At 39.9% G+C, this 25,397-nt stretch overlaps 1 protein-coding gene across 3 annotated transcripts in view; it reads left to right on the forward strand.

Moving 5' to 3' along the window:
• Positions 1-25,397, forward strand: part of PIK3C2G (phosphatidylinositol-4-phosphate 3-kinase catalytic subunit type 2 gamma) — a 203,322-nt gene that overhangs the window by 106,222 nt on the left and 71,703 nt on the right. For all 3 annotated transcript variants that reach the window (XM_042837757.1, XM_042837756.1, XM_042837755.1), the window contains 5 exons: positions 13,241-13,421; positions 14,745-14,852; positions 17,113-17,205; positions 20,496-20,625; positions 22,747-22,883. In XM_042837757.1, the coding sequence (XP_042693691.1) occupies positions 13,241-13,421; positions 14,745-14,852; positions 17,113-17,205; positions 20,496-20,625; positions 22,747-22,883 (649 nt within the window). The remainder of the gene's footprint in view (positions 1-13,240; positions 13,422-14,744; positions 14,853-17,112; positions 17,206-20,495; positions 20,626-22,746; positions 22,884-25,397) is intronic.

Consider the following 25,397-nt stretch of genomic DNA (forward strand, 5'->3'; position numbering starts at 1 on the left):
ACTGTGGCCCAAATTCAGATATAGTACAAAGCTTTGAAACTCTGTGACCCCATTGGCTCAACTGAGCCCTCTTGAACATGGATTAATTTTGTATTCTATTTATATGATTTGAAAGCAGAGTAGCCTACTCACTTCCTGTATGCAATTAATTGCTGGCATATTTGGATATCATCCCATTAAAGCCATTGGGTCTGCTTATTTTAATGGTGATTATCCCTTCTAATCCCACTCATTGAAATCTTCCAGTGTAGTTACCCACTGGGAAGAATACAGTTTCTGTTGTGACTGCAATGAATGGCTTGCTTCAGTTTCTGTGCTGCAAATTTACTCCAAGCCATTACAAAGATACGTGATTTACAACTCTTAAGCTTTCTGATTCTGGTATAAGTGAGGTACTGTATGACATGCTGACTATAACATGACATTTGTTCAGAGGAGAAAATCTGCAGTTTTTAAATGTGCCCAGGCAGAGACGTACATAAGCACACCTAGAAAGTACTGGTAAAGATGGAACCATACCTCTCAAATGTACTGCCTGTCTTGAAAGCTGTATTTCACAAAATCACAGAATCACAGAATTGTAGGGGTTGGAAGGGACCTCCAGAGATCATCGAGTCCAACCCCCCTGCCAAAGCAGGTTCCCTACAGCAGGTCACACAGGTAGGCATCCAGGCAGGTCTTGAACATCTCCAGAGAAGGAGACTCCACCACCTCCCTGGGCAGCCTGTTCCAGTGCTCTGTCACCCTCACTGTAAAGAAGCTCTTGCGCACATTTGTGTGGAACTTCCTATGCTGCAGTTTCCAGCCATTTCCCCTTGTCCTGTCTCCTCTCACCACTGAAAAGAGTTCGGCCTCACCATTCTGCCCCCCACACCTCAGATATTTATCGACCTGGATCAGGTCCCCTCTCAGTCTTCTTTTCTCAAGGCTGAACAGACCCAGTTCACTCAGCCTTTCTTCATAGGAAAGATGCTCCTGGCCCTTCACCATCTTTGTGGCTCTCCGCTGGACTCTTTCCAGGAGATCCCTGTCTTTTTTGTACTGGGGAGCACAGAACTGGATGCAGTACTCCAGATGAGGTCTCACCAGGGCAGAGTAGAGGGGGAGGATCACCTCCCTCGACCTGCTGGCCACGCTCTTTTTAATGCACCCCAGGATGCCATTGGCCCTCTTGGCCACAAGGGCACACTGCTGGCTCATGGCCAACCTGTCATCCACCAGGACACCCAGGTCCCTCTCTGCAGAGCTCCTCTCCAGCAGCTCATCTCCCAACCTGTACTGGTGCATGGAATTATTCCTCCCCAAATGCAAGACTCTATGCTTGTTTTTGTTAAACCTCATCCGGTTTTTTTTTTTTGCTAGGCTCTCCAGCCTTTCCAGGTCTTCCTGAATGGCAGCACAGCCTTCAGGCATGTCAGCCAATCCTCCCAACTTCGTACCATCAGCAAACTTGCTGAGGGTGGCCACTATCCCCTCATCAAGGTCATTGATGAAGATGTTGAACAAGACCGGACTCACCACCGACCCCTGAGGAACACCACTGGTTACAGGCCTCCAACCGGACTCTGCACCGCCAACAACGACCCTCTGCATTCTGCCAGTCAGCCAGTTTCCAACCCACCTCACTGTCCACTCATCTATCCCACACTTCCTCAGCTTTGTTATAAGGATGTCATGGGGGACAGTATCAAATGCCTTGCTGAAATCAAGGTAGACTACATCCACTGCTCTCCCCCCATCCACCCAGCCAGAGACAACATCATAGAAGGCTACCAGGTTGGTCAAGCACGACCTCCTCCTGGTGAACCCGTGCTGACTACTCCTGATAACCTCCTTTTCTTCCAGTTGTCTGGAGATGACATCCAGCACAAGCTGTTCCATCACCTTTCCAGGGACAGAGGTGAGGCTGACTGGCCTATAATTGCCTGGGTCGTCCTTCTTGCCTTTTTTGAAGACCGGAGTGACGTTGGCTATCTTCCAGTCTTCAGGCACCTCCCCCGTCCTCCAAGACCTCTCAAAGATGACAGAAAGCGGTTCAGCAATCACCTCTGCCAGCTCTCTCAGCACCCGTGGATGAATCCCATCGGGTCCCATGGATTTGTGAACATTGGTGATGCCTAGGCGCTCCCGGACCACCTCTTCCCTGACTGAAGGGAGGTCTTCCATTCCCCAGATCCTCTCACTAACCTCCAGGGTCTCAGATTCCCGAGGGGGAGCTTTTTCACTGAAGACAGAAGCAAAGAAGGCATTCAGTATCTCCGCCTTCTCAGCATCCCCCGTTACCAGAACACCCCCGTCACTTAGCAGGGAAGCCATATTCTCCCTAGTCTTCCTTTTACTGTTAATGTACTTGAAAAAACTTTTTTTATTATCCTTTATCCCCCTTGCCAGATTTAATTCCAGGTGGGCTTTAGCCTTCCTCATTGCATCCCTGCAGACCCTGACAACATTCCTGTATTCTTCCCAAGTAGTCAGACCCTTTTTCCACATTTCATGGGCCTTCTTCTTTCCTTTGAGTTTGTGCATGAGCTCCTTGCTCATCCACACAGGTCTCCTGCCACCCTTTCCCAACTTCTTCCTAACAGGGACGCACCGATCCTGAGCTTGGAAGAAGAGCTGCTTAAATGTCGACCAGCTCTCACAGGCCCCCTTGCCTTCCAACACCCTAGCCCATGAGATAGCTCCAAGTAGGTCCTGGAAGAGATCGAAGTTGGCTCTCCTGAAGTCCAGGTTGCAATCCTACTTTTTGCTTTACTTCTTCCACTCAGGATCTTGAACTCCACCATCTCGTGGTCACTACAACCCAAGCTGCCCCCGACCTTTACTTCCCTGACAAGCCCTTCTCTATTAGTGAGAATAAGGTCCAGCAGTACCCCTCTCCTCGTTGATTCCTCAACCACCTGCATCAGGAAGTTGTCTTCAACACATTGCAGGAACCGTCTGGACCACGCATGCCTGGCCACATTGCTTTTCCAGCAAATATCTGGATAATTGAAGTCCCCCATAAGCACCAGCGCCCTGGATCGTGACGCTGCTTCCAATTGTTTGTGGAAAGCCTCATCAACCTCCTCCTCCTGATCAGGGGGCCTGTAGCACACACCCACAACAGTGTCAGCCATACCAGCCCACCCCTTGATTCTTACCCACAAGCTCTCCACTGCTACACCGCTCTCCCCCAGGTGGAGTTCAATACATTCAAGCTGCTCTCTTACATAAAGAGCAAATGTAAGAGCAAATATGTATTTCTTACTACATGCACAACAATATTACCCCATTGCTAATCTTCATGCAGATATTAAATATAATTTTTATTTTTATTCTGATCACAGTTTTCAGAGGGTGAGTTTAATCATTCTGTTTCCATTCACTATGATAGCAGTACTCTCTCTGTTGAGAGCAGTTGTTATACATGTAGTTGCACTTCTGAGCTTAAGTATGTCACTCTTGGTGTTAATGACACTCCAGTGTGAAGGAGTTCTCATTTCCGGTGCTTCTTCAGATTGACATTTTATATCAGACAATATTGGAAACAGCCACTAACTCTGTTGTGGTATTCTTCTGCAGGTATTTTTTTATGTTCATGAAATGATAAAATATGGTCTTCTGCTGCTTGCAGATCCCAATCAAAGCAGAGGAGAATGCTAGAAAGAAAATTATTTTAATAAAAATTCTCTTTTTTTTAAAAAAAAAAACACCCTGAAACAGAAGGACGTAAACTGCTTAAACTTTGTTCTACTATACAGTTCTTATATCATTTATATTGATATTAGTATGTCCATTCAACCAATTGCAGAAGACATCTTCTACGTATGATTATTTCTTGCTTAGACAGTAGGTGGCATCTGCATTGTGATAGTGATAAGTAGTGCCTGTGTGCCATTATACTATTTTAGTAGTTCTTTATACAGTTCATTTTCAAGGCATATGTTCTTTCTACTTCAAGCACAACTGCTTTTATCTGGAGTTTATTTTCTCAATACAACTAACTATACTATGTATCAGTAAAGGCATTGCTCTGCTAGGCAACTTTAGCAGGTATTTGCAATCCACTCACAGGAAATAGATCTTTGTTTTCTGCTAAGTTTTGTTCAGTCAGTAAGACATGCATGCCACAAGGAAGGCATTCAACCGGTGTGGGGGGAATGTGGTCAACCGAATTTACTGGATCAAGTGATTTGTCTGGATGCAAATTCTGTTGCTTAGTTCATAAGATCTTCAGGAGATCAGCAAATAAAGGCAGCTAGTCCCTGGGCACCCATAGAAATGTTGTTTCTCAAGCCTAAGCAGCATATATTATAATGTCTGCCACATTTTTTTTGTCTAAGGGAGACTGATATGTTAGACATCTGTTCTAAGTTACAATAGAAAAAACGATTCAGAAAAACAAATCAAAATGTATCTTATGACTTTTTAAAATAAAATTTTACTTTAAACAAAAGTACTTTTCATTCCAGGGTAATGCTTTGAAAAATTAGTCCATAAGAGCAGTTCTGCTGTATGAGAAGTGGCAGGTGCGAGTGATTTGTAAGTTTCTTGTGTGAGAGCGTTGAAGAACCAAAAGTGGACTTGTGCTGCAAGATTCCAAACAGAGGCTACACCTCCATCCTGGAGAATTACTTGGTTGGAAATATTCAGATAAAATAATGCTTCATTGAATCTCCTGAAGAAATGTAAACTGTCATTCTCTTCTTTTTCTAAAATAAAAACAAATGAGAGAAGAAAGATCAGCAGAGGCACTAGTGATCTGCCAACTCTCTTGTGATTCTTCTTTTTTTCTGTCTCTGTACTTATTCAAAGGACAGGAAAGTGAATGTGAGTTCAGTCTTGGTCTTTCCAGTAGAGTGGATGGCTTTTCATTATCTTTCTGTAACTCCATGGAAAATGCCTGGTTCCGCAATCATCAGAGAGCACTGCTATGACTCTCTCATCCCGGTTGTATATTAACTCTTCTGCCCACTTGACTTTGCTCCCTATCCTGCCTTGCAGAAACTGTGTTGTTCTCAGTGCATTATACCTTTTTTGTTTATTTGTTTGTTTGGGGATTTTTTTGGCTTTTCACTTGTTCATTTGCTTTTACATCTGCTGCTTTGCTGATTTCTGATTTCCACAGTAAGTGTAATCAAGCCCTCTTAAAATTTGAGGTTAGTTTGAAAAGGCAATTATTATTCTGTATCTATTTTCTAGAGTACATTGACTGTGAGAACAGAGCCACCTTAAAGCTTTCCAACAAGTTAAATGAAATTAAATTTTTATGTCTAGTGAAGGAGTGTTTACCTCACAGGTCCTATGAAGGAAGCTGGGAACAGAGTTTGCATTGAAATAAGTGCAAGCATGCTTTTCTGTTCTCTGAAGCAAAAGCTGCCGTCCTACAGACAGATTCTTGGGCGCATCATCAAGTTCAGTCATCTGTCCTAGGCACTGGCAAAGTCATCAGAAAAGCCGCAGTCATATTTGCCAGCTTGGCACCCTGCTGCCTTAGAATTTGTCTGTTTCTAAATAGGCCATGCCTGAGAGGACCAGTTCATAAATGAAAAAGATGAATTCTGTACACTTGGCTGTACCCTGCACAGGAGTAGGGCAGCTGTGGGAAAGGAGATGGAGGACAATTCTTGGAATTCTTTGAAGTGTCTGTGAAGTATTTGTTATGTTGATATCTCTATCAAAGGAATTATTAGTGTCATCAATGGTAGGAGAGTAAAAACTTGCACAATGTAACCTTGGGGAGATAAAAGAGAAGACTAAGAAATGTCTTATTTGCAACCAGGTAATTAATAGCAGCAATTGCCTACTCATCCTTATGACCCTTCACAGGCTACAGGGAAGTACTAATTTTCAACTGCTGATTTTTCTCTTCTCTCTTGTACTTGTTTCTGTGAGTAATTTGCAGTGGGATTTAAGAATCTGCAAAGCCCAAGCTCAACCCCTCTGGCAAATTACCTGTTATTTACCCTCTTAAGTGTAAACAGTAAGATGTTTTCTTCAAGGATGTGGAAATTAAATCCCTGGTATGCTCTGGGTATGTTCCATTGCTCCATGGCAATATAAAGCAGTAATGAGACCTTAAGAATGCTGCAGGATGTCTAATGAAAATCAGGTTGGATGGCAACCTTAGACATGGAAGTTGTGCAGCAGTAAAGAACTGCATTTTGTGTGCTAATCTTTGATATGAAAAGCTGCAGAGAAACATTTTAAATCAACTGTTACTATAATTAGCAGTAGGCTTATATTCACGCTCTCTCCTTCTGTGAGTAGTCCTGTCTCCAGCTAAGACAAACAGAAAACAAGCATATAGAATACCTCCATGACAAAGTGTATTGACTTCCATGCTCACGTTCTGCCAGAAGCTGATCCTGACAGTAAGAACCTCAGCACAACCCTGAAATCACGAAGAACTTCATTTTCATGGTGTGTCTCTGAATTTGAAAGACCTTGAGCAAAGCATACACAGTGTGCTAGCAGGGCCAGCTTTTGTGTAAGAAATATCAGATATCACTTGTAATAGGGTCTATACTGATCACACCACATCTTAGGTGTCTTTTTCTACAGTGCAGTCTAATAGGCTGTCTGCAAGCTAATCTGTCCTATCATACATTACCTTATGATTTACAGTGTTCCAGTTTCTGAAGGATATGAGGAGCAGATGTTCAAGCAGGAAAGTTGACTGAGCAGCCTACTTCTTCCACCTGCCTGCCAGCTCCCAACCCAGAGAGCAGACGGTGCCTGCTGCAAAGCCATTTGGGTACCAGCTTTCTCCTCCCTCCACACTGTACCAGTAGAATGTGAACACGTCACCTGTTTTGATAACAAGATGCATCTCATCTCATTCCTTTCCTTCATTATAGTATTTTCTTTTTCATTTCCCTTTTTTTCCAGAGCTGCTCATTTTAGCACTGCTTTTCCTTCTCTGACACAAGAGATAACTCAGCTAGATTCTGTCCCATCTTCCCTTCTGCCCTGTGGCCAAAATCTCTGTCTGGAGAGGGCTGGCTCTTGATTTTCTCTCCCTGGAAAACACAAATACACACTTCTGCTGCTGCAGGAGCCAGAAAAAGGAGGCTTGAGCTGCACTGCAGGTGTGGAGTTGGTGAATATAAAAAGGAAGAAAAGCAGCTGTTTGCAGAAGGATGTTAGAAGCATGTCTCAGAGCACCCCAGCATATGTCTGATTGCTGCTGAACAGAGGAAGTCTAGTTGACTTCACTGCTAACTCTCAGGTCAGAACCTTTCTGTTTCCAGCCCCATTATGCTATGTCCTAGAAAGTGACTTCTGGACAGTGCATCTGAATTCCCCTGCACTTGTTGAGGGCAACGGCATTTGTCCCAAGTCAGAATCTTGAAGAGTGAGGAAATCCCTCTTGTTACTGACAGCAAGATCTTCTAGCTAGATCAAGCAAGTTTTTATGTTGAGTTCTATCTTGCAGATACTGTGAAAATTGTCAGAAAAAAAAATTATGATAATAAATCTTCATATATTTCTTTATTGTCAGCCCTAAGTTTTAAATCATTCCAATGTAGTCTTCCTCCATCACAGCTAGGTGTCCAGTCCTATCTTGAAAATTTCATCAGTATCTTGAGTATTTCTCCATCCTGTGACCTCAGAAGTTGTATTTTCCAATCTCTGCCAAGCTCTTCAAATGGCAGACTGAAGATGTGTGGGCCAGGAAAGTGGAAAGACAGAATTACAACTACATATTTGTTCAGTCATTGAGTAAACATTTTAGCAAAGCCTACAATGAGTCATCACATTAAAAGCTGGCCTTTGTATCCTCCTTGGGACTTGCTTTTATGAAATGAACATAGAAGTCAGACCGAGTTAATCCAAATTGTTTCGAAACTGAGGTCTACAGGCTTTTAAAAGCACGCTTATCCCAGTGGGCAGGCAGAAGAGAGTTGTGCTGCCTCTGCTGCTTTCGCTGGGCATATTTTGAGAGCAGAGCCCTGAAGTGAAGACCCTCCTGGGGCTGCAGGGTAGCACATGGACTGTCAAAAGCTGCTGTGTGGATTCAAACTGTGGAGTGTGTGCTGGGCTGCAGCTGGCAGGAAATGGATTTTAACAGTGAGACATGATGACTGCTTCAACTTCATCACAGCCTGGATCACAAAAGCATGTCTGAGAGAATTCAGGCTCTATCCATCCTCTGTCCTCATGTACACCTTATGCACAAACTATCTGAATCTGACCCATAATCTTTTCATGGGTTGAAACAAAATATTTATTAAGCATGTGTTTGCATTAAGATTTATCTAAGCTTATTCTAGGTGAACAATTAACCATAAAAGTAATCAAAACATGGGTCTGCTCAGCTGATCCACCTTCTGTGGAGTGTAACTGTTCAAAATAAGGAAAACATTTTTCTTGTGTTATTTTGCTTCCTCTCTGAATCCTAAGCCTTCCATTTTAGGAAAATTAAAGTTGTTTTAATGTTCTGTGTCTGGGAGAATAAGAGGCATATCTCAACATGAAAAAGTAGTGTTTCTGGTTTCTATAAATATTTACTATGAAAAATAGACTAGGTGAATGAATATTCACTTGGAGCACAAGCCTTATGAGGAGTGGCTGAGAGAGCTCTACCACTACCTGAAGGCAGGTTGCGGTGAGGTGGGGGTTAGCCTCTTCTCCCATATTAATAGCAATAGGACTAAGTTTCACAAGGGAAGGTTCAAGTTGGATGTTAGGAAGAACTTCTCCGAAAGAGTGGTCAGGTGCTAGAACAGGCTGCCCAGAAAGGTGGTGGAGTCACCAACCCTGGATGTATTCAAGAAATGTTTAAATGTTGTACTGAGGGACATGGTTTAGTGGGAAATATTGGTGATAGACAGGTGGATGGTAGGACTGGGTGATCTTAGAGATATTTTCCAACTATGATGATTCTGTGATTCTGTGAATATGTTTTAAACAATTGGGATTTGATTCCAATGCAAGTGCAAGTGTGTACAGAAGATTCTGCACTGGTGTAATCTGGCATGTTCAAACTATAGATCATGATGATGTAGTCTTTTCATAAATGCACCTGCACTTGTCTTTGTGGGGCAGAAATGAACAAGTTCACAGAATCACGGAATCACAGAATAGCAGGGATTGGAAGGAACCTTGAAAGATCATCTAGTCCAATCCCCCTGCCAGAGCAGGAACACCTAGATTAGGTCACACAGGAATGCATCCAGAAGGGTTTTGAATGTCTCCAGAGAAGGAGACAACCTCTCTGAGCAGCCTGTTCCAGTGTTCTGTTACCCTCACCGAGAAGTTTTTTCTAGTATTTATGTGGAACCTGCTATGTTACAACTTCTACCTGTTGCCCCTTATCCTATCATTAGATGTCACTGAGGACTTCTGACTGTCACCCAGGCAGGGGCCATCACTAATTCAAACCAAAATGTTTTCCTTTAGTTCTGTGTTTGTCCTGACAAATGCCAATTCTTGTTTTCAATTCAAACCTCTCCGTTAATTAACCAGTTAGTTGTTGAGGGAAAGTGAAATGCTGTGAGTTTTGTGATTCTATAGTTCTGTGTTCAAAATGGGCTTTTTCCTATGTTCGTGATGTGAAATATCCCCACCACATAGCAGAGTGTTGAGGCAGGACAAGGGGACAGCTGTGGTGTGTGCAATGTAGTGGTTGGTCCTTGCAATGGAAATGAGGGCAGCGTGTCCTGCTGTAGGGTACGTGCTTGTGTGTCAAAGGCAAGAAGGAGATGCAGAAACCTACATGAAAACTCTAAGGTTCCTAAAGCAGAGAGACAATCATTATTTTTCTTTTAAAAAAGAAAATGTGTTTATTTTGTTTTGCGGTTTTTCATTACTTTGTGTCGTTTTAAATTGCTGATTGCCCAGTCTTGAAAGAAAAGTCCAAACAAAGCATCTGGACTGGACCTTCTTGCTGAAGTTCAGTACTTCTTTCCATCCAAACCCAAGTCTAGTCCTCCACAGCTGCCTCTGCCTCTTCTTTTACTTCTTCTCCCACCCTGAGCTGGGATGAGGGAGAGGGACAGGAAGGATGGGCTCATGGGAGCCTTAGCTGTCACGAAAAGAATTATCAGGAAATGAAGGCTCCATGTGAGCCTGTAGGCTGGTGCTGAGTTCAGGCTCTCCTGGCTAACAGTAAACTTACAGGATCCATGCCCCCCCTGCAATGTTCGAGGCCCCCAGTGTTGAGGTCCCTCTGTTGGATTCCTCCCTCTGGCCTGGCACAGCAGCTCGAAGGATGGCTGTCCCTACCCTGCCCTCTTCCTCAGGACTTGGTGAAGAAGAGACGAGAGGTCTTGGGAAGGGGCAAGGAAAGGAGACGAGAAGGAAGGGCTCATAGGAGCCTTGGCTGCGGAAAGGAGAATGACCAGGAAATGGAGGCTCAATGTGAGCCCACAGGATGGCCACAATGATCTTGGGGCTCTCCTGGGTAAGACCAAACTTACAGGACAAGAGGATCACTGCCAGCATCGAAGCGGCCATTTCAAGGGAGGTAGACAGATCCTGGCACCCCTGCGATGTGCTCTGGGGCGCGACCTCTTGCTGATCAGCCTGGCAACAACAGAGTGGTGTCCACTCTGCCCCAATGAAGGTGGATCCACCTCCATCGGGTTGTCTTCTGGGGGTGGATCCACCTCCATGGGCTGTGCACTGCTTCCAGGCGGGTCCACCTCCACAGGCTTGATGTCATCACCCATTTCCAGCAGCCGCCTCTTCTTAGTGGGTGGCTGCTCCATCTTATCCTTAGAAATAATGAGTATCTCTTCTCAGAGTCCAGCAATCTCTAGCTGAGTCAGCTCAGGGACTGCTCTTGGGGGCAGCTCAGTGGCCATGGCAACAGGATTCTGAGTGCCCCATGCTGGCCCAAATGCAGTGGCTGGCAGTTGCATTGGACAGCCTGTGAGGCTCTTCAGGCCTGGTGCTGGGATTTTCCACCTGGAGAATGGGAAGACTGATTAGGGATTGCTGTCCTCAGCCAGTTCTCTCCTTGGCCACAGAACGGGTGGTTGAAGGTGAGGTAACCTTAGTATGTAGCAAAATTAATGCATCTTAGCAAGAAAACTATTATTTTGAAATGAAAACATGATAAAGAGCAACAAAAACATAGAACTAGTGGGATATGTGACCTTGTTTTTGTGATACTGATATGTCAGTCTGGTTCGATGGCAGTGGCTGCAATTCTCAAGTTCCTGAGGTGTTCATCAGAGGTTTCTTACATACTTTACTCTTTCTGTACTTCCTGCTTGGAAAGAGTTGCTCACAAATGTATGTACAGCCAAAAAGCAATGACACAAATAAGACACAATTGTGAATTGAGAGGTATTTCTTTCTGGTCAGATAGGGAACAAGTTCATTCTACCTGTGTTCCAAGGGAAATGCAAACTGTTTAGCTGCACTGAGACTAAGCTGGGCTCTGCTTCATTAAACTAAAATTCTTGCCTATATGATAGTTCAGACAGAACTAGTAATGCTTGCATTTAAAAAAGCAATCACCAAGTATGTTCCTGACTTGCTGTTGCAAGTGATTTTATTTTAAATCATCTCATTTGCCTGTAGCTGAGCTAGGAAGGCCACAGTGGGATTCAGTAGCCTAAACTCAGGCTATTTTACACAGCACAGTGTGACTGAAGACAACTGCTCAGGTTTGGCATGTGGCAGATATTGCCTCTAGTAAGCCCATGTCCTTCCAAGGCAGCAGCTGGAGGCCAAATGGGAATTTCTAGGACATCTAAAATGGCACAAGGTATCTACATTCAAGTAAAATAATTACATCTCATTGAAACTTGGAGTTAACTGGTGTGAAATCTGAAAGAATTGGTTTATCAACCACCATATATGCTTGTGCTTGCAGCCATTTTCAGTCTGTGCAAAAACTATTTGTATTTCTTTCCAGTCCAAAAAGTAATTATTTATGTTTGTCAAACTACAGGAAGAAATGTTATTTCAGTCTCCTTCAGAGAGTTTGATAAACTTCTCATGTACCTTCCCTTTCATGTCTAGATATTTCAGATAGAAACAGTGCACAGTTTTCAAGGATTTTCAGTACTTATAAACCTTTAGATGCTCAGAGTTTTTGTGTAACCAGGAAGGCTTTTCAGAATCTAGTAGGTGATCTTATTCGGCTCTGACCTTTAAAGGAAAAAAGGATCTAGAAAGTGATTGCCTTATGAAAGGTGAAGGAATACTTCATTACCAAAAAATGCATGTACTGTAGTAGCAGTGTTGTAGCACCTTATATATGATTTGAAGGAGTCAGAGTCTAACGGCATTACAATTTTTTACCTGTAGATAGAAGTGCTTGATAAGTCTTGTGCTTGCTTTTGGTTATGTGACATACTCAGGTGTGCTGAGTTTACACAGTCAACTTCTCCAATTTCTGTCCTGTTAAAACTAGCATTATCTGTTAGGTTTGAATAACCTCATGAAATATTGAGTAACCTCATGAAATAAGAGAAATTGCATTATGATCCAGGCGTTTATAAGGAATTTGAGGTTTGGGATGTTCTTAAAATTGAAGGGACAGTTGTTGAGGGCAAAAAAGCAAAATAGCAGTCCATTAGTCTTTCAGTGAAAAGGAAATCCCAGGTAATGGGTGGGATGTTAGTGGCAGTATAAATTAGCTCATGATTCTGTTTGCACTTACAAAAATCAATCAAAGTTGTACAAAAACTCTGGCTCTCATCAAGGAAAAGATCCACAGTTATCCATTCAATTAACCACAAAAACATAAAGCCCACACAGCTTTACTAACACAAATGAACTTGTAATTAGAGAAAGCTACATGATATACCTGTGAAAAATGCTCGGGTTTCATTTTACATCTGACTTTTATGTAGAGAATAACTCCACTTCCAAAGCTTTTACAAACTTCAGTAGAACTGAAAGTTTAATTTTTGCTTAAGACAAATACCAATGAGTAAAAAACGAACAAAGTGGGCTCATTTTTTTTTAGCAATAGTGCCAATTTCATTAACATCTCCTCGACTCAGGTTAGTGAAGGCTTCTGGAACTAAAATGGTCTTTAAATGTACCTCCTAGCTGATATATGTTTGACTGTGTAAGTGCACTGACAGAAGAAAAAAGATAGATTTAGAATCTCATTAGTTATAAATGGGAATTCAGTATCACCAACAAATAAACATTTTTTTTTTCATTCTATGTTGCTAAGATGCCTATAGTCACCAAATACAGATTAGTCTGGAGTACATTCATTGCTTCTTCTGGAAGTGTTATAGAATAAAAATCAGTTTTAAATATACTGATTTTTTCCCCTCTTCAGGCTGTTGAAAAATGCACAGAATGAAGTTCATTTCAAAATCTGGTATCAGAAACTACTGGCTGCTCTCCAATTCACTGCTGGGAAAACCTTGAACAATGAATTTTCTAAGGAGGAGAAACTTATCAGAATTTTGGAAGACATTGCTGAAAAAGTAAAAGCTGCCAGTGACATGAAAAGAAAGGTTTGTTAAAAAATATTTCTCCTTCCATCTAAGCTTATCCAGGTAATTTTACTTTTACCAAAGTGTCTTTTCTTACCTCAGTACCCTTTATGTAAATAAACCCAATATTTGAATGAAATTTTCAATACATATATTTTTGCTGGGCCATTTGGAGCCCATTATTTTCTTACCATTATTGCTCTTGAGGTCAGTGTATCTTTCAACTCACTTAAATTCCTCATTCCATGGTTTCTTAAATTTGGTGGTGGTCAGAAACTGAGGTGAGTAACAATTGAAAGGAACACATTCTACATCTCTTTCCAAAATATGTCTCCTGTGGAGGTGCCATTTTCCTCGAAAACTTTGCTGAAAGTTGTCACTAACATGCTGAACATTCTCATTTCTTAACAAAGCCAATCAAAATGTTCAGTACTTCACATCTCATATATAGCAGTCAGTAATTAATACTGCAAGTGTAACTGCAGAGATGCATTTTTGGCAATAGAAAGCTTACAGTTATCTCCAGCAGGTGCAGCTTTTATGTTGCATGGGTATGTTTCCAATTCAAATATTAATTTTCCAAGACATCTTACATTACTTACCTGAAGTGTAGAACAATTTCTTGACAAGATCTCAGTGAAGCAAGCCAAAAAGACAGATAAAAATATACCTGCCACTGCTAGTTATCATGAAAGTTACCACAAATTCTTTTTGCCTTGTTAAGGATTCAAAGATTTTCATAGTATTTTTTCAGAATACTCTGTGTTGCCACTGAAAGCAGCAAAGCAAAGGTGGAAGTAAAAATAAAAAATATATTTGCAAAAAGAAAAATCCATGTAAAGGAAAAGAAATAGTAGTGATGCATTATAAATGACTTGCATATTTCATCTCTTTGAGATTAATCTCCAGGCTGTAGTTACCGTGGTACTGAGGAACTTCCAAACCTTGCAGTTAACACACCAACTGTTAGGTGAGGGAGATCACAGTGTTGAGGCAACAAATCATAAAGCTATCCAGAAAGGTAAAAAAGACATGAGATGCAGCAGAGGAGGTGCGAGACTAATCGGCCACTAATGAAGGGTGTCAAAAATGAACCTACATGACAGCATAAACAGGGAGAGAACCTAAATAGTAAAAACATCAATACAGAGTAAAATCACAAGTTGTTTTGTTTTGTTTTTTAATAACTGTGCCTCAGTGTGACCTCATTAACTGTTAAATGTTTACATTGATGCTATTAGTGCCAGAAATTTGACTATTTGATTCTAATGTAGCAAGACAGTCAATGACTTAAGAACTGCTATTATATTCTTTCATGTTGCCATAATGATGTGCTTGTTGCAGGAGGTGTTAAAGATGGAACTCAATAGACTTCAGCAGTTCTTCCAGGAGGTAAAAGTTTGCCGACTTCCCCTGAACCCTGCACTTGTTGTGCAAGGCATAGAGGCAGATGTAAGTCTAGTTCATGTAATGAATTACGTTTTTTGTTTGTTTGTTCATATTTTAATATGAAGAGGAGGAGAATGGCTGTACTGGCTGGGAAATCATCCTACTGGTATTAAGGATAAGTTATCTGGTAAACTGTCATCCAGACTAATCCCCTTGAAACTCAGGGCCTTTGTTGAAGGCAGAGGTGAAGGGGATTACTGGGCTAGGTATTGCCTATCCATCTTACCTTGTGCAGCAGCAGCACATATTTCAAACTCTCAGCAGTTTTCTCTTAGTTCAGCTCTCCTGCTGTGGTGTTGAGCTTGGCAAAGGCACCTGGATTTCATAAAAATGACTCTTGTTTTCCATTCTATCCACGTAGCACTTAATGGCAGTTTTTTCCCATCCAAGACTGTCCTCTGTCACAGATAGGGGCAGCTAAATATCTAGACCTACTCTATTTTCGCTTACAGGAGACAAGGCACTGGCTGAGAATTAAATATTAAATATTCACTGTAAGTCAACTATGTCTACAACTCATATTAAAAGTGATTTGTAAATAAAGGAAACAGTTAATGCTGTTTAGAGTTGCTTAATTTGACTTTGACCACAATACTAAGACTCAGTTATTTGCTGTTTAGAATGTTTTCATAATCAATATTATGCCAGAAATAGGCTGTTCCAAGTCCACAAAAAGAAAAGGTATCCAGCAGCAAGGAAAAACAAATCTGAAGACCTGTATATATTATTGGTTATAGTTATCTAATTACAGCAATTTGTGCTCTATTTTTGTTCTCTGGCTCATTATCCACAGTCGACCTTATTCTGAGAGGTGCTGATCCCTTCAATTGTCTTTGACCTGTGATTCTCCAAGTAATTGCTATTCAGTCTTGATCTCTCAGAGAACAGAGGTCTTCCAGCACCCTGCAGGGTTGGGCCAATTGTGGATGATATAAGTTGGAAAAATTTGAAGCCTGCTGCTTCTCACTACTTTCAGGCTTTTTGGAAATAATGACTAATAGGGAAGTATTTCACCATACTATCATGCTATTTATACTGCACCAGCTTGGCTGGAGAGATACAAAATGTGTAAATGTAAGTATCTGAAGAGATTTTTTTCACTTTTCTCATATCATTATAGGCTCTTATAATACTATAAATATCTGCAGCTTTTTTCCTTATTTGTTTGATAATATAATCATGCAAACTAGCATTTTTAAATGCTCATAACACCCTCAAATTTAATTAATTTTGCTATCATCCATCAATTTTACTAGTAGCAAGCACTGATGGCAGCTCTATCACTAATGCATTGTATGTAGTAACCTTTCAAATACTTATTCAGACATTTCAATTGTCAAAATTCCATAGGGGGTCAAGATTTCTTCTTCAATCATAGCTATTGAATGTTGCAGAGAAATGGTGTGGCTAAGACAATATTTGAATTTGTGCTTTGAGATTTTTAGATGAAAAGCATGAGACAGCTCTGACTAGAAGTGGTTTTGTACAAATTAGCCTCCATTACTCTCCACCAAGTAAGCACAGCAGTAGCTGCAGTGAAGTGCTCATTATTTCTAGAAACCAAGGCATTAATTTACCATTGTCTTTGGTTATGTTGTTGGGTTCCCCCCCCCCTTTTTTATAGTGATGATAATAATACCAACCTAACTCACACAGGATTTGGTATGCTTGGCTAATTAATGCTTTTTGAATCCTGTTGAGGTCTTCAAGTGGAAGGAGCTACGGAGCATGAGAGGTCATTAAACAAAAACTCTCATATTTAATTAAGACAAATTCCACATAAAATCAATTGTGCTTTTCAGAATTTTCTGTATCCTTAGTCAGCATGAGGTGACAGCGAGATTAACAACTTCTTTGCTTTCATAAAGACTATACCATCTGTAATTTTTTTGCAGAATTAAAAATGGGACTGAAGACATTTCATTGCTTTGCAGATTCCCATTCGATTAAGCTGATATATTTTTGTCTACTAAATCCCAGACAAAGTTTAGCATTAGAAAACTGAGTGAAAGTGAAAAAGAATTAGTATGTAAAATATTATCTGTTCATATAATCTGATTACTGAGTGGAACAATTGTCAGTGGAAAAAGAGTTTCTCAGTTTCCTGATCCAATTAAACAGCCAGTAATATCAATAATTATTTGTTTTTGTTATCTGAGATTTTGAGCGGTGTGAAAGATGTTACCTTTTTTGGCATTATTGTATTAACCTGTTGTTTTATGTATGTGTTACTGCTGTCGTCTTGCTTTCTTTTTCCCTGAAGTCATGTTCCTATTTTACATCGAATGCTTTTCCATTAAAAATCTCCTTCATCAATGCAAATGCTCCAAGTGGAAATATCAATATTATTTTTAAGGTGAGTTACTCTTCTAATATTTACTTCGTTTTGTATGCAAAAAGGCTGATTTTAACTTCACCTGATTTGTGTTTTAAATGTAGAGCCTGAAAATGTTTGATTTGGCTCTGTTCTTCACTTTTCACAGTTATTTTTGTTACTAGAACTTTCATTGGAATATGCAGAGAAAATACTCTGATGTACTCAACTTATTGATTGAGAATCAAATTATTTCTTGCATCCCTTTTTCCTTAGTGGAGAAAACCAGGCTCAAATATAAAGCTTATTTTCTAAAACTGGTTTGTTAACCACAAAAAATCAGAGGGCACATCCTAAGAAGAGATTGCTCAGTATGACTGACTCCTGTAACCATATCCATATGTCTCTCACAAATCAAAATGCTACAGTGTCAAAGACTATTTGCTGAAGAGAGTTTAATTCCAGCCCTACTAGCCAGTGTGGGGGAATGGGGACTGCAGAGGAGCTCTGTCTCAGTAGAGTTAGTTGGAGGAACTGACTAGTATTCTAGTTTATTTTCCATTAAGCTTTGTAGTTGGGACAGTGCTATGTCCATCAGAAAAAGATAATGCTTGTAATCTAGAATATTTTCTCTTTCAAAAGTGTATGTCTTCCATAACAACGGATGCTGGTTTTGAAAGAACACCGAAGGTCATAAAATGGCTGATGCATACAAAGCAGTTGATGTTGCCAAAGAAAACTTATTCCTTGATTTCTGGCAATGTCATGTTCCAATCCTAAAGCATAACAATTGATATAAATAGATCATAGAATCATAGAATCACAAGGCTGGAAAGGACCTGAAAGATCATCTAGTCCAACCGTCCTCCCATTACCACTGCTACCACAAGCACTAAGTCGTATCTCGCAGCTCCTCATCCAGACACCTCTTGAACACTGCCAGAGACGGCGACTCCACCACCTCCCTGGGCAGCCATTCCAGTGCCTGACCACTCTCTGAGAGAAAACCTTCTTCCTTATGTCTAATCTAAACCTCTTCTGATACAACTTGAGACCATTTCCTCAGGTCCTGTTTGCTGCCTGGGAGAAGAGGCCAAACCCCTCCTCACCACAACCTCCCTTCAGGAAGTTGTAGAGTGCAATGAGGTCTCTCCTGAGCATTCTCTTCTCCAGACTAAACAATCCTAGCTCCCTCAGCTGTTCCTCATAAGACTTGTGCTCCAGACCCCTTCTCTGGACACGTTCCAGGGCCTCAATGTCTTTCCTGTAGTGAGGGGCCCAAAACTGAACACAATACTTGAGGTGCAGCCTCACCAGTGCTGAGTAGAGGGTCATGATTACCGCCCTTTCTTGCTGGCCATGCTATTTCTAATGCAGGCCAGGATGCTGTTGGCCCTCTTGGCCACCTGGGCACACTGTCGGCTCATGTTCAGCCGAGCATCAACCAACACCCCCAGGTTAATTTCCTCTTCACAGTCATCCAGCCACTCATCCCCAAGCCTATAGAGCTGCATAGGGTTGGTGTGGCCAAAGTGCAGGACCCAGCACTTGGACTTGTTGAACTCCCATCCACCTCAGCCCAGTGATCCAGCTTGTCTAAATTCCTCTGAAGGGCCACCCTACCCTCAGGCAGATCAACACCACCTCCCAACTTGGTATCATCCTCAGACTTACTGAGGGTACACTCAATCCCCTCATCTAGGTCATCAATAAAGATATCAAACAAGATGGGCCCCAGTACAGACCCCTGGGGGACACCACTTGTAACGGGTCTCCAGCTTAACCAGCTTAACCAGTCTCCGTTAACCACTGTTTGTTGGGCATGGCCCTCTAGCCAGTTTCTTATCCAAAGAAGGGTATATTTGTCCAAGCCATGGGCAGCCAGTTTCCCCGGGAAAATACTGTGAGAGATCGTGTCAAAGGCTTTGCTGAAGTTTAGGTAGATTACAGCAAGAGCTTTTCCCTCATCTACCAGTCTGGGTGCAGTCGTAGAAAGAGATGAGGTTGCTCAAGGAACAACCTGCCTTTCATCAGCCCGCGTTGTCTGGGCCTGATAAATAAATAATACAGAGTGTAATTCTCAGGAACAGAAATATGCTCTCCAGGCATCTAGGGGAGGCTAGCAATATTTTGTTTTCTGAATATTTAGAAAGCTTCTTCTTAGGGTATTTCACATGTGAATCTATGTGAGATACAAAACTTACTGATTTCTTGTGCAAATGCTTTGCCACAAGGCATTTAAACATTTGAGTTAGTTCCACCTACACAGAAATTCCCCTGCCTGGTAATGTTCAAGAACCACTAATTTTCTAGCTGCTGTATGAGTATGATCATAGACATAACTTTTTCCAGTCAGCAACCCCTTGTATAAAGGTATTGTTTATTTTTACTGTCATTCAAGTGTTTATTCATGATATACAATGCATACATGAAATAATAAGCACTGATATTGTACTTAAGTAAGTGGAAAGAATATGTTTCTCAGGCCTAGGTAATATATATAGAATTAATTGGAGTCAAGATTACCTTGAAGTGAAGGAAAGATAGATTTGGATTTTTTATTTCAAAAAATTAAGTTGTCTCCTCCAGTACTCATTTAATGGCTGTAAATGTCTGTAGATTGGAATGCATTTGTAAAAAGAGCAGAAAAAAAGAGCAAAACATTTAACAATATCAGCAAAAATCACATGTATTTTAGATGGGATTGGGGGTAGGGGTAGATACAAATAAAAGCAGGCCTTTTATTTTCACAGGCTATTTATCCAGCTATCCAGCAATGGTTGAAGATAATCTCTTCATTACCTCTGTGGCTACAATTACAACCCCATTTCACTAAGATTGTTGTTTAACAGAGTCCATGGGGAGAGCAGGCACCACTGTTTGAAACTGAATATGAATTATGTCATGGATAAAATGTAAATTGATCATAAATTTCCTCTCAGCCTGCTGCAAACTGCAAGTTGTAAAGCTTAACATTAGGTCAAATGCTGTCATTTTTGAAAAGGGATCTAGCATTAGGTAGACTTTAAAATGTAGCTAAATTAGGATCCTACCTCTGGATTAAATTTTCAAACTTTAATAACTGCATAGGAATAATAAGCAGAAAGATTGTTAATCAGAGAGCATTTGCTACCATTTCTATGGCTGCCTACTTGTGCCATCTATTCTGTTCTATTTCTGACACTGAAAGTTAACTAGCAAATTTGAAGAAAAACAAGAGGGGGTTACTGTAAAATAAATGTAGCAATTTTAGCATAGGAAAGAGTCCAAATTAATTATGAAACTGTGTGGAAATGAAGGAGAAACTTGAACTTTTTGTGCTATTTTAACAGATAGGCGATGATCTACGTCAGGATATGCTGGTTCTGCAAATTATTCGAGTGATTGACAACATATGGCTCCAAGAAGGTCTGGATATGCGAATGATAATTTATAGATGTTTATCTACAGGAAATGGCCAAGGTCAGTTTCAGTTTACAAAGATTACTCCTATCACATTATTCATATCTCATGTAAACAGTGGTACAGAAATATCTCCTTTTATTTTCACGAGTGTCCTGCTTATCTTTCCTTGTAAAAAAAAAAAAAAAAAAAAAAAAAAAAAAAGTTCAGAACTTCATTTTATCAAGCCCTAAATCAAATGCCTGTGTAATCCTGAATGTTCATTGCTTTCCGGCAGTACAACCAAATTCATTTAACTTTATAGCAACCTAGGCTAGAAGTTTGCAAAAGCTTCAGTACCATCGGCTTTCACCATATTCTTAAAAGTAACTTCACATATCAAAAAGAGGGCCTTGGAGAAAATTTTCTATAGCTACTAAAGTTTTAATCCAGTGTGATCCCACAAAGATGCTTAAATGAACCCAGAAGCTTGTGGCTACAGAAGGTACCTGTCGACAAGTGATGACAGCTTTCCTATGTTGAATTTCATATATAACTCTTGTGATTTATGCTGCTTAGGGCAGGCCTGACTCATCTGAAAGCCTTATTTCTCTCTTTTATGGTTATAGTAGACCTGTAGCAGGGATGCCAATTGCCTGCTACAAAAAATTACTGACAGCAAAAAGTTTACTGTTTTTCACTGACTCTAAATATTTTACTGAAAATATTCCTTTTACAACAGAAGACTGATGTATTCGGATTATCTTCTGTAGAAAATCTACCAAATAAATAAATAAATAAATAAATAATATAAAGATACTCATTTTTTCTGTGAGCCACAAAGAGAAAATGAGAGAGGATGAAAGATCATGAAGGGACTATGAGGAAGTACAGATAATTTCACACACATGGCAGGTGGTTAAGGTGAACAGAAAGAGACTACTGCCTTCTTTGCAGAGATTGGTTTCAAAGCCTGAAGACTTCCACTTTAAAGGCAAATAACATAAAGAATATTACTTCTGAACATAGTATTATAGTCTCTCTTACACCCTAACACTTACTTTGCTTTTTGCCAAGAAAGATGTAGATAACATCTTGAAATAATATTGCCTGAACATTCTCTTCCTTTCAGTACAATTGTAGCAGAAAACCTCTCAACATCTCAGATTTTCTCCACAGTGTCTTTCCTTAAGAATAATAGAAATGCTAATATAACTGATTTATAGTTGATAATTAAGGATGAAAGGACCAAGTGACATGCCTGTGGTCGGGGAGAACATGTGCGAAACTACACTGGTTTACTCAGATCCTCCAAGTCCTGAGCTAATGTCTTGCTTTGTGGACTAGCTTTTCCACTCAAGGGGCATTGGAGATGATCACTATGTAGTCAAGGGAACACAAGAATCACTTAAAACTCAAGCAAACACAGATAAATATAAAGCAGATAAAGCACTCTGAGGGTATGACTTTCCAGGTATGGCATTGTAGAGAAGCCAGTCACCAACTGAATTCACTAAAAGTCCTTTCTGTAATGCAGAGTTGCAGAGTAAGGTGCCAGGGGACCACATACAGGAAAGTGGCAGAAGGCTGGCGAGCCAGCTCTCAGTTCCAAAGAAGAAATTAAGTACAAGCAGTAGGGACATAAGAATCGAGTGAAGCATTGCAAAATGTTTGGCTTCTTTTGCATTTTGAAGACCCAGTATATGTCACCTTGGATCAAAGTAATCTCTGCACTACCAGGTAGTATACCGTCTCCAGCTGTGATCAGTATCATATACTGAAAAAAATGTCTGTAGTATTCTTGAAATAAATGCATATGAAAGAACTTTCTATTCCATAGTAAATATCTGATTCAAAAAAAAAATTTAACAGATTTTTGTTTGCACATACATTATACCCACTTTGAATGTTGGCCTTGTTGGTACCTTGAAACACTTAAGCATGCACAGTTGTTACTGGTGATTTTATTTCTTCATGGAACTGCCATTTTTCACTATCTTCTTTTGTTTTATTGTCTCTTAAGACAAAGAAAAAAGTAAATCTTTGTCTATCTTCTTGATTTAATCCATTGTTTTGTAAGTTTCTAGGTGTGTATTTTTTATGCATGGAATGATCCAAAAATATGCAAATGCATTGGCCGTCTTCACGTTTTTTTAAACTTGTGGGCTTATCTCTCATGTGACCTCTTTTGTATCTGATTAGGACTTGTACAGATGGTGCCAGATGCTACCACACTAGCCAAGATCCACAGGGAATCTGGACTGATAGGACCATTGAAAGAAAACACAATTAAAAAATGGTTCCGTCATCACCATCGTCTGGAATCCAGTTACCAAGAGGTAACATCATAATGAACCTTATTATATATTTAATCCTATATCATGCGAAACAAGAAAGCGTAATGACAGTATGCAGCAATAAACAGATGACTCACACTCGAGGCAAACAAGTAACAGACATAGAAGCCAGGGAATTGATGTAAATTACCATTCTCTTTCCAAAGAGATACTGCTCTGCATCAGCTGCTTTGTAATGCTTTGCCTATAAAAACACATCATAGAGATGTTTTGAAATAGAAACAGTGAAGTGAAGAGAATCTGAAGTATTACATTCTGAACTCCAAAATATTTTTTTGGGTTCAGCTCTTGAAATAATTGATTTTATATAAGCAGTGCAAAATCTTAGTGGGTTTTCTGTATTTGAAACTAGCCACAGCGATACCAAGTTTTGTAAAGCTGTGTTATAGAAACTGCCTAGTCATATAACACATAAGATCAAGCTTTTCACTTCACATTGTGGGATCCCATGTAATGCATCTGTTTACACGAAACCAAGCATTATGAGTGCACCAAGAAAACCAAAGTTTTATGTATAGAAGCAGAGATTTCCTCTTGAAAGGAACTTCTATTCATTTTGATGGTTGAGCATATTCTAAGGTCCATTAAAAAGTTTTCACTACTTGTGTTGCTAGGACAATTTTTGATTCCTTCTTCATGCCAGCAGTAGATTAGTAGCCAACATTTTAAATGAATTTTAAAGGGAAGCCTTGAGTGTTGTCATTTTGTAAATGAACTGCTTTTTTGAAAGTTCATTAGTAGGCAGATACATGGCAGAAATGTGTTTGATAATCTTTAGTGTTTTATAGTTATTCAATAGGTTTTTGTACATCCATATTTTCACATCAAGAAGAACATTGGAATTCCTAGTATATGATGTATATTCAGTTAAACAGGATCAAGCCATTCAGAAATAAAAACCAAAAATTGTGTTTACAGTATTATGATAGATGTGCAGCCAACATTTTTGATTGAAAAGTTAGATAGCTATTAGTTATTGACTGAAAACCTGTTTTCTTACACCTGCTGTTCTTTGTAAAAAAAGTACCGTTAACGTGAAATTTTATAAAACCAATTTCTACCGATTTTCTTTTGATTTTTTTAAACATATAAAATGCAGTCCACTCTGATTTTGCATAGGGCATGCACAAAATTGCTGCTATATATTCACCTTGCACTTGCTGGTGAATTAACCTTTCTCTTTTACTCAGTAATTTTTTACTCATACAATATTGTATTTAGGGCACTCAAAAAGCTTATGCAGAATAAGCTTTAATATCCTCATTTTATGGTTGAGTGAACAGAATCACAGGAAGCTTAGGTGTTTTATCCAAGGTCATCTAAGTGAGTAAGTAGTACAGTGAGTCATAGAATTCACCAGTCTTGTGCTGTGGCCTAAGTCTTCCACAGTGTTGTCATCCAGCATATCAGCCGTTGCCGATGTCACCCTCAATCTACATGGAAATCCTGAATGCCTGAATAATGATATACCTTGCCTCACGTAGGTTTTGTCCAAAAATGTGATGATCACAAGATACCCATGAGATTAAGACTTTTGAATAAGAATTGCATTTACAGTTCTTAAACTACTATTGATAAAATTAACAAACAAACAAACAAACAAACAAACAAACAGATGAGAACTATTCCTTTTGCTTTGGGATAGAAAACTGATCATGATTTTAATCAGAAATAACTCTCCCCACAGAGAAGATGCTGAATGTTGTGACAGTGATTGGGTAAATTCTGCTAATAGAAGTCTGCAGTTGTTACTTGCTTATCACAGAACTTAGTAGAAAACAGAACCCATCTAAGGGTGTCTGGTAAGCAGATCAGCAGCTTGCACTTTTTCCTATGTCAGTAGACACGTTTTTTGCAAAAAGCAATGCTACAATGTAGTACTGTAAAGATTGATAGGATGGATCTGAATGAGTAGAATAACTGGGAAAGTACACATCTCCACATGTACAAGTGCTCATCAGTGAAGTAGGTTATATCAAACAGGAAAGCTAGACTGATATGCAGTTTAATCATTCTTTTGGTTTTCTCTACATGACACTTGATCTCATAGTCTATTTGGATTTGCAGATGCTATGCACAGAAAATGATTTAGCCTTTGTTACTTCAGTTTATTTCTGTAAAATGTAGATAGTATGAGACTTGATTCATTGTAATTTAACGCAGCTGAAATGTGGAGAGAAAAGCCCTATGTAGGTACAGAACAATTGTATAAATAACCCACTTCTTTAAAGCACAGTTTGTAAAATTAATAGATTTCCATCCTACTTCTAAATGATTTCTTTTACAATAGAGATGCAGACTATTGCACAGAAAATCTGAGCTTCCTGACATCTATCTTGTTTTTCTTAGATACCTTTTGGCTTGTAAGTTTTCCACAGAATTCCAAGAATCTATAAACCACAAGTTGAAAACTTCATGCATAAGATTGTTGTTGCATTGTAACTTTGAAATTTCTATCCTAAGAACACTTGTGTTAAAATTTTAGCAACATTTGTA

The sequence above is a fragment of the Centrocercus urophasianus genome, unplaced genomic scaffold (genome assembly GCF_019232065.1).
Source record: "Centrocercus urophasianus isolate 14NV4802_14NV808 unplaced genomic scaffold, USGS_Curo_1.0 seq_73, whole genome shotgun sequence".
Classification (NCBI taxonomy): domain Eukaryota; kingdom Metazoa; phylum Chordata; class Aves; order Galliformes; family Phasianidae; genus Centrocercus; species Centrocercus urophasianus.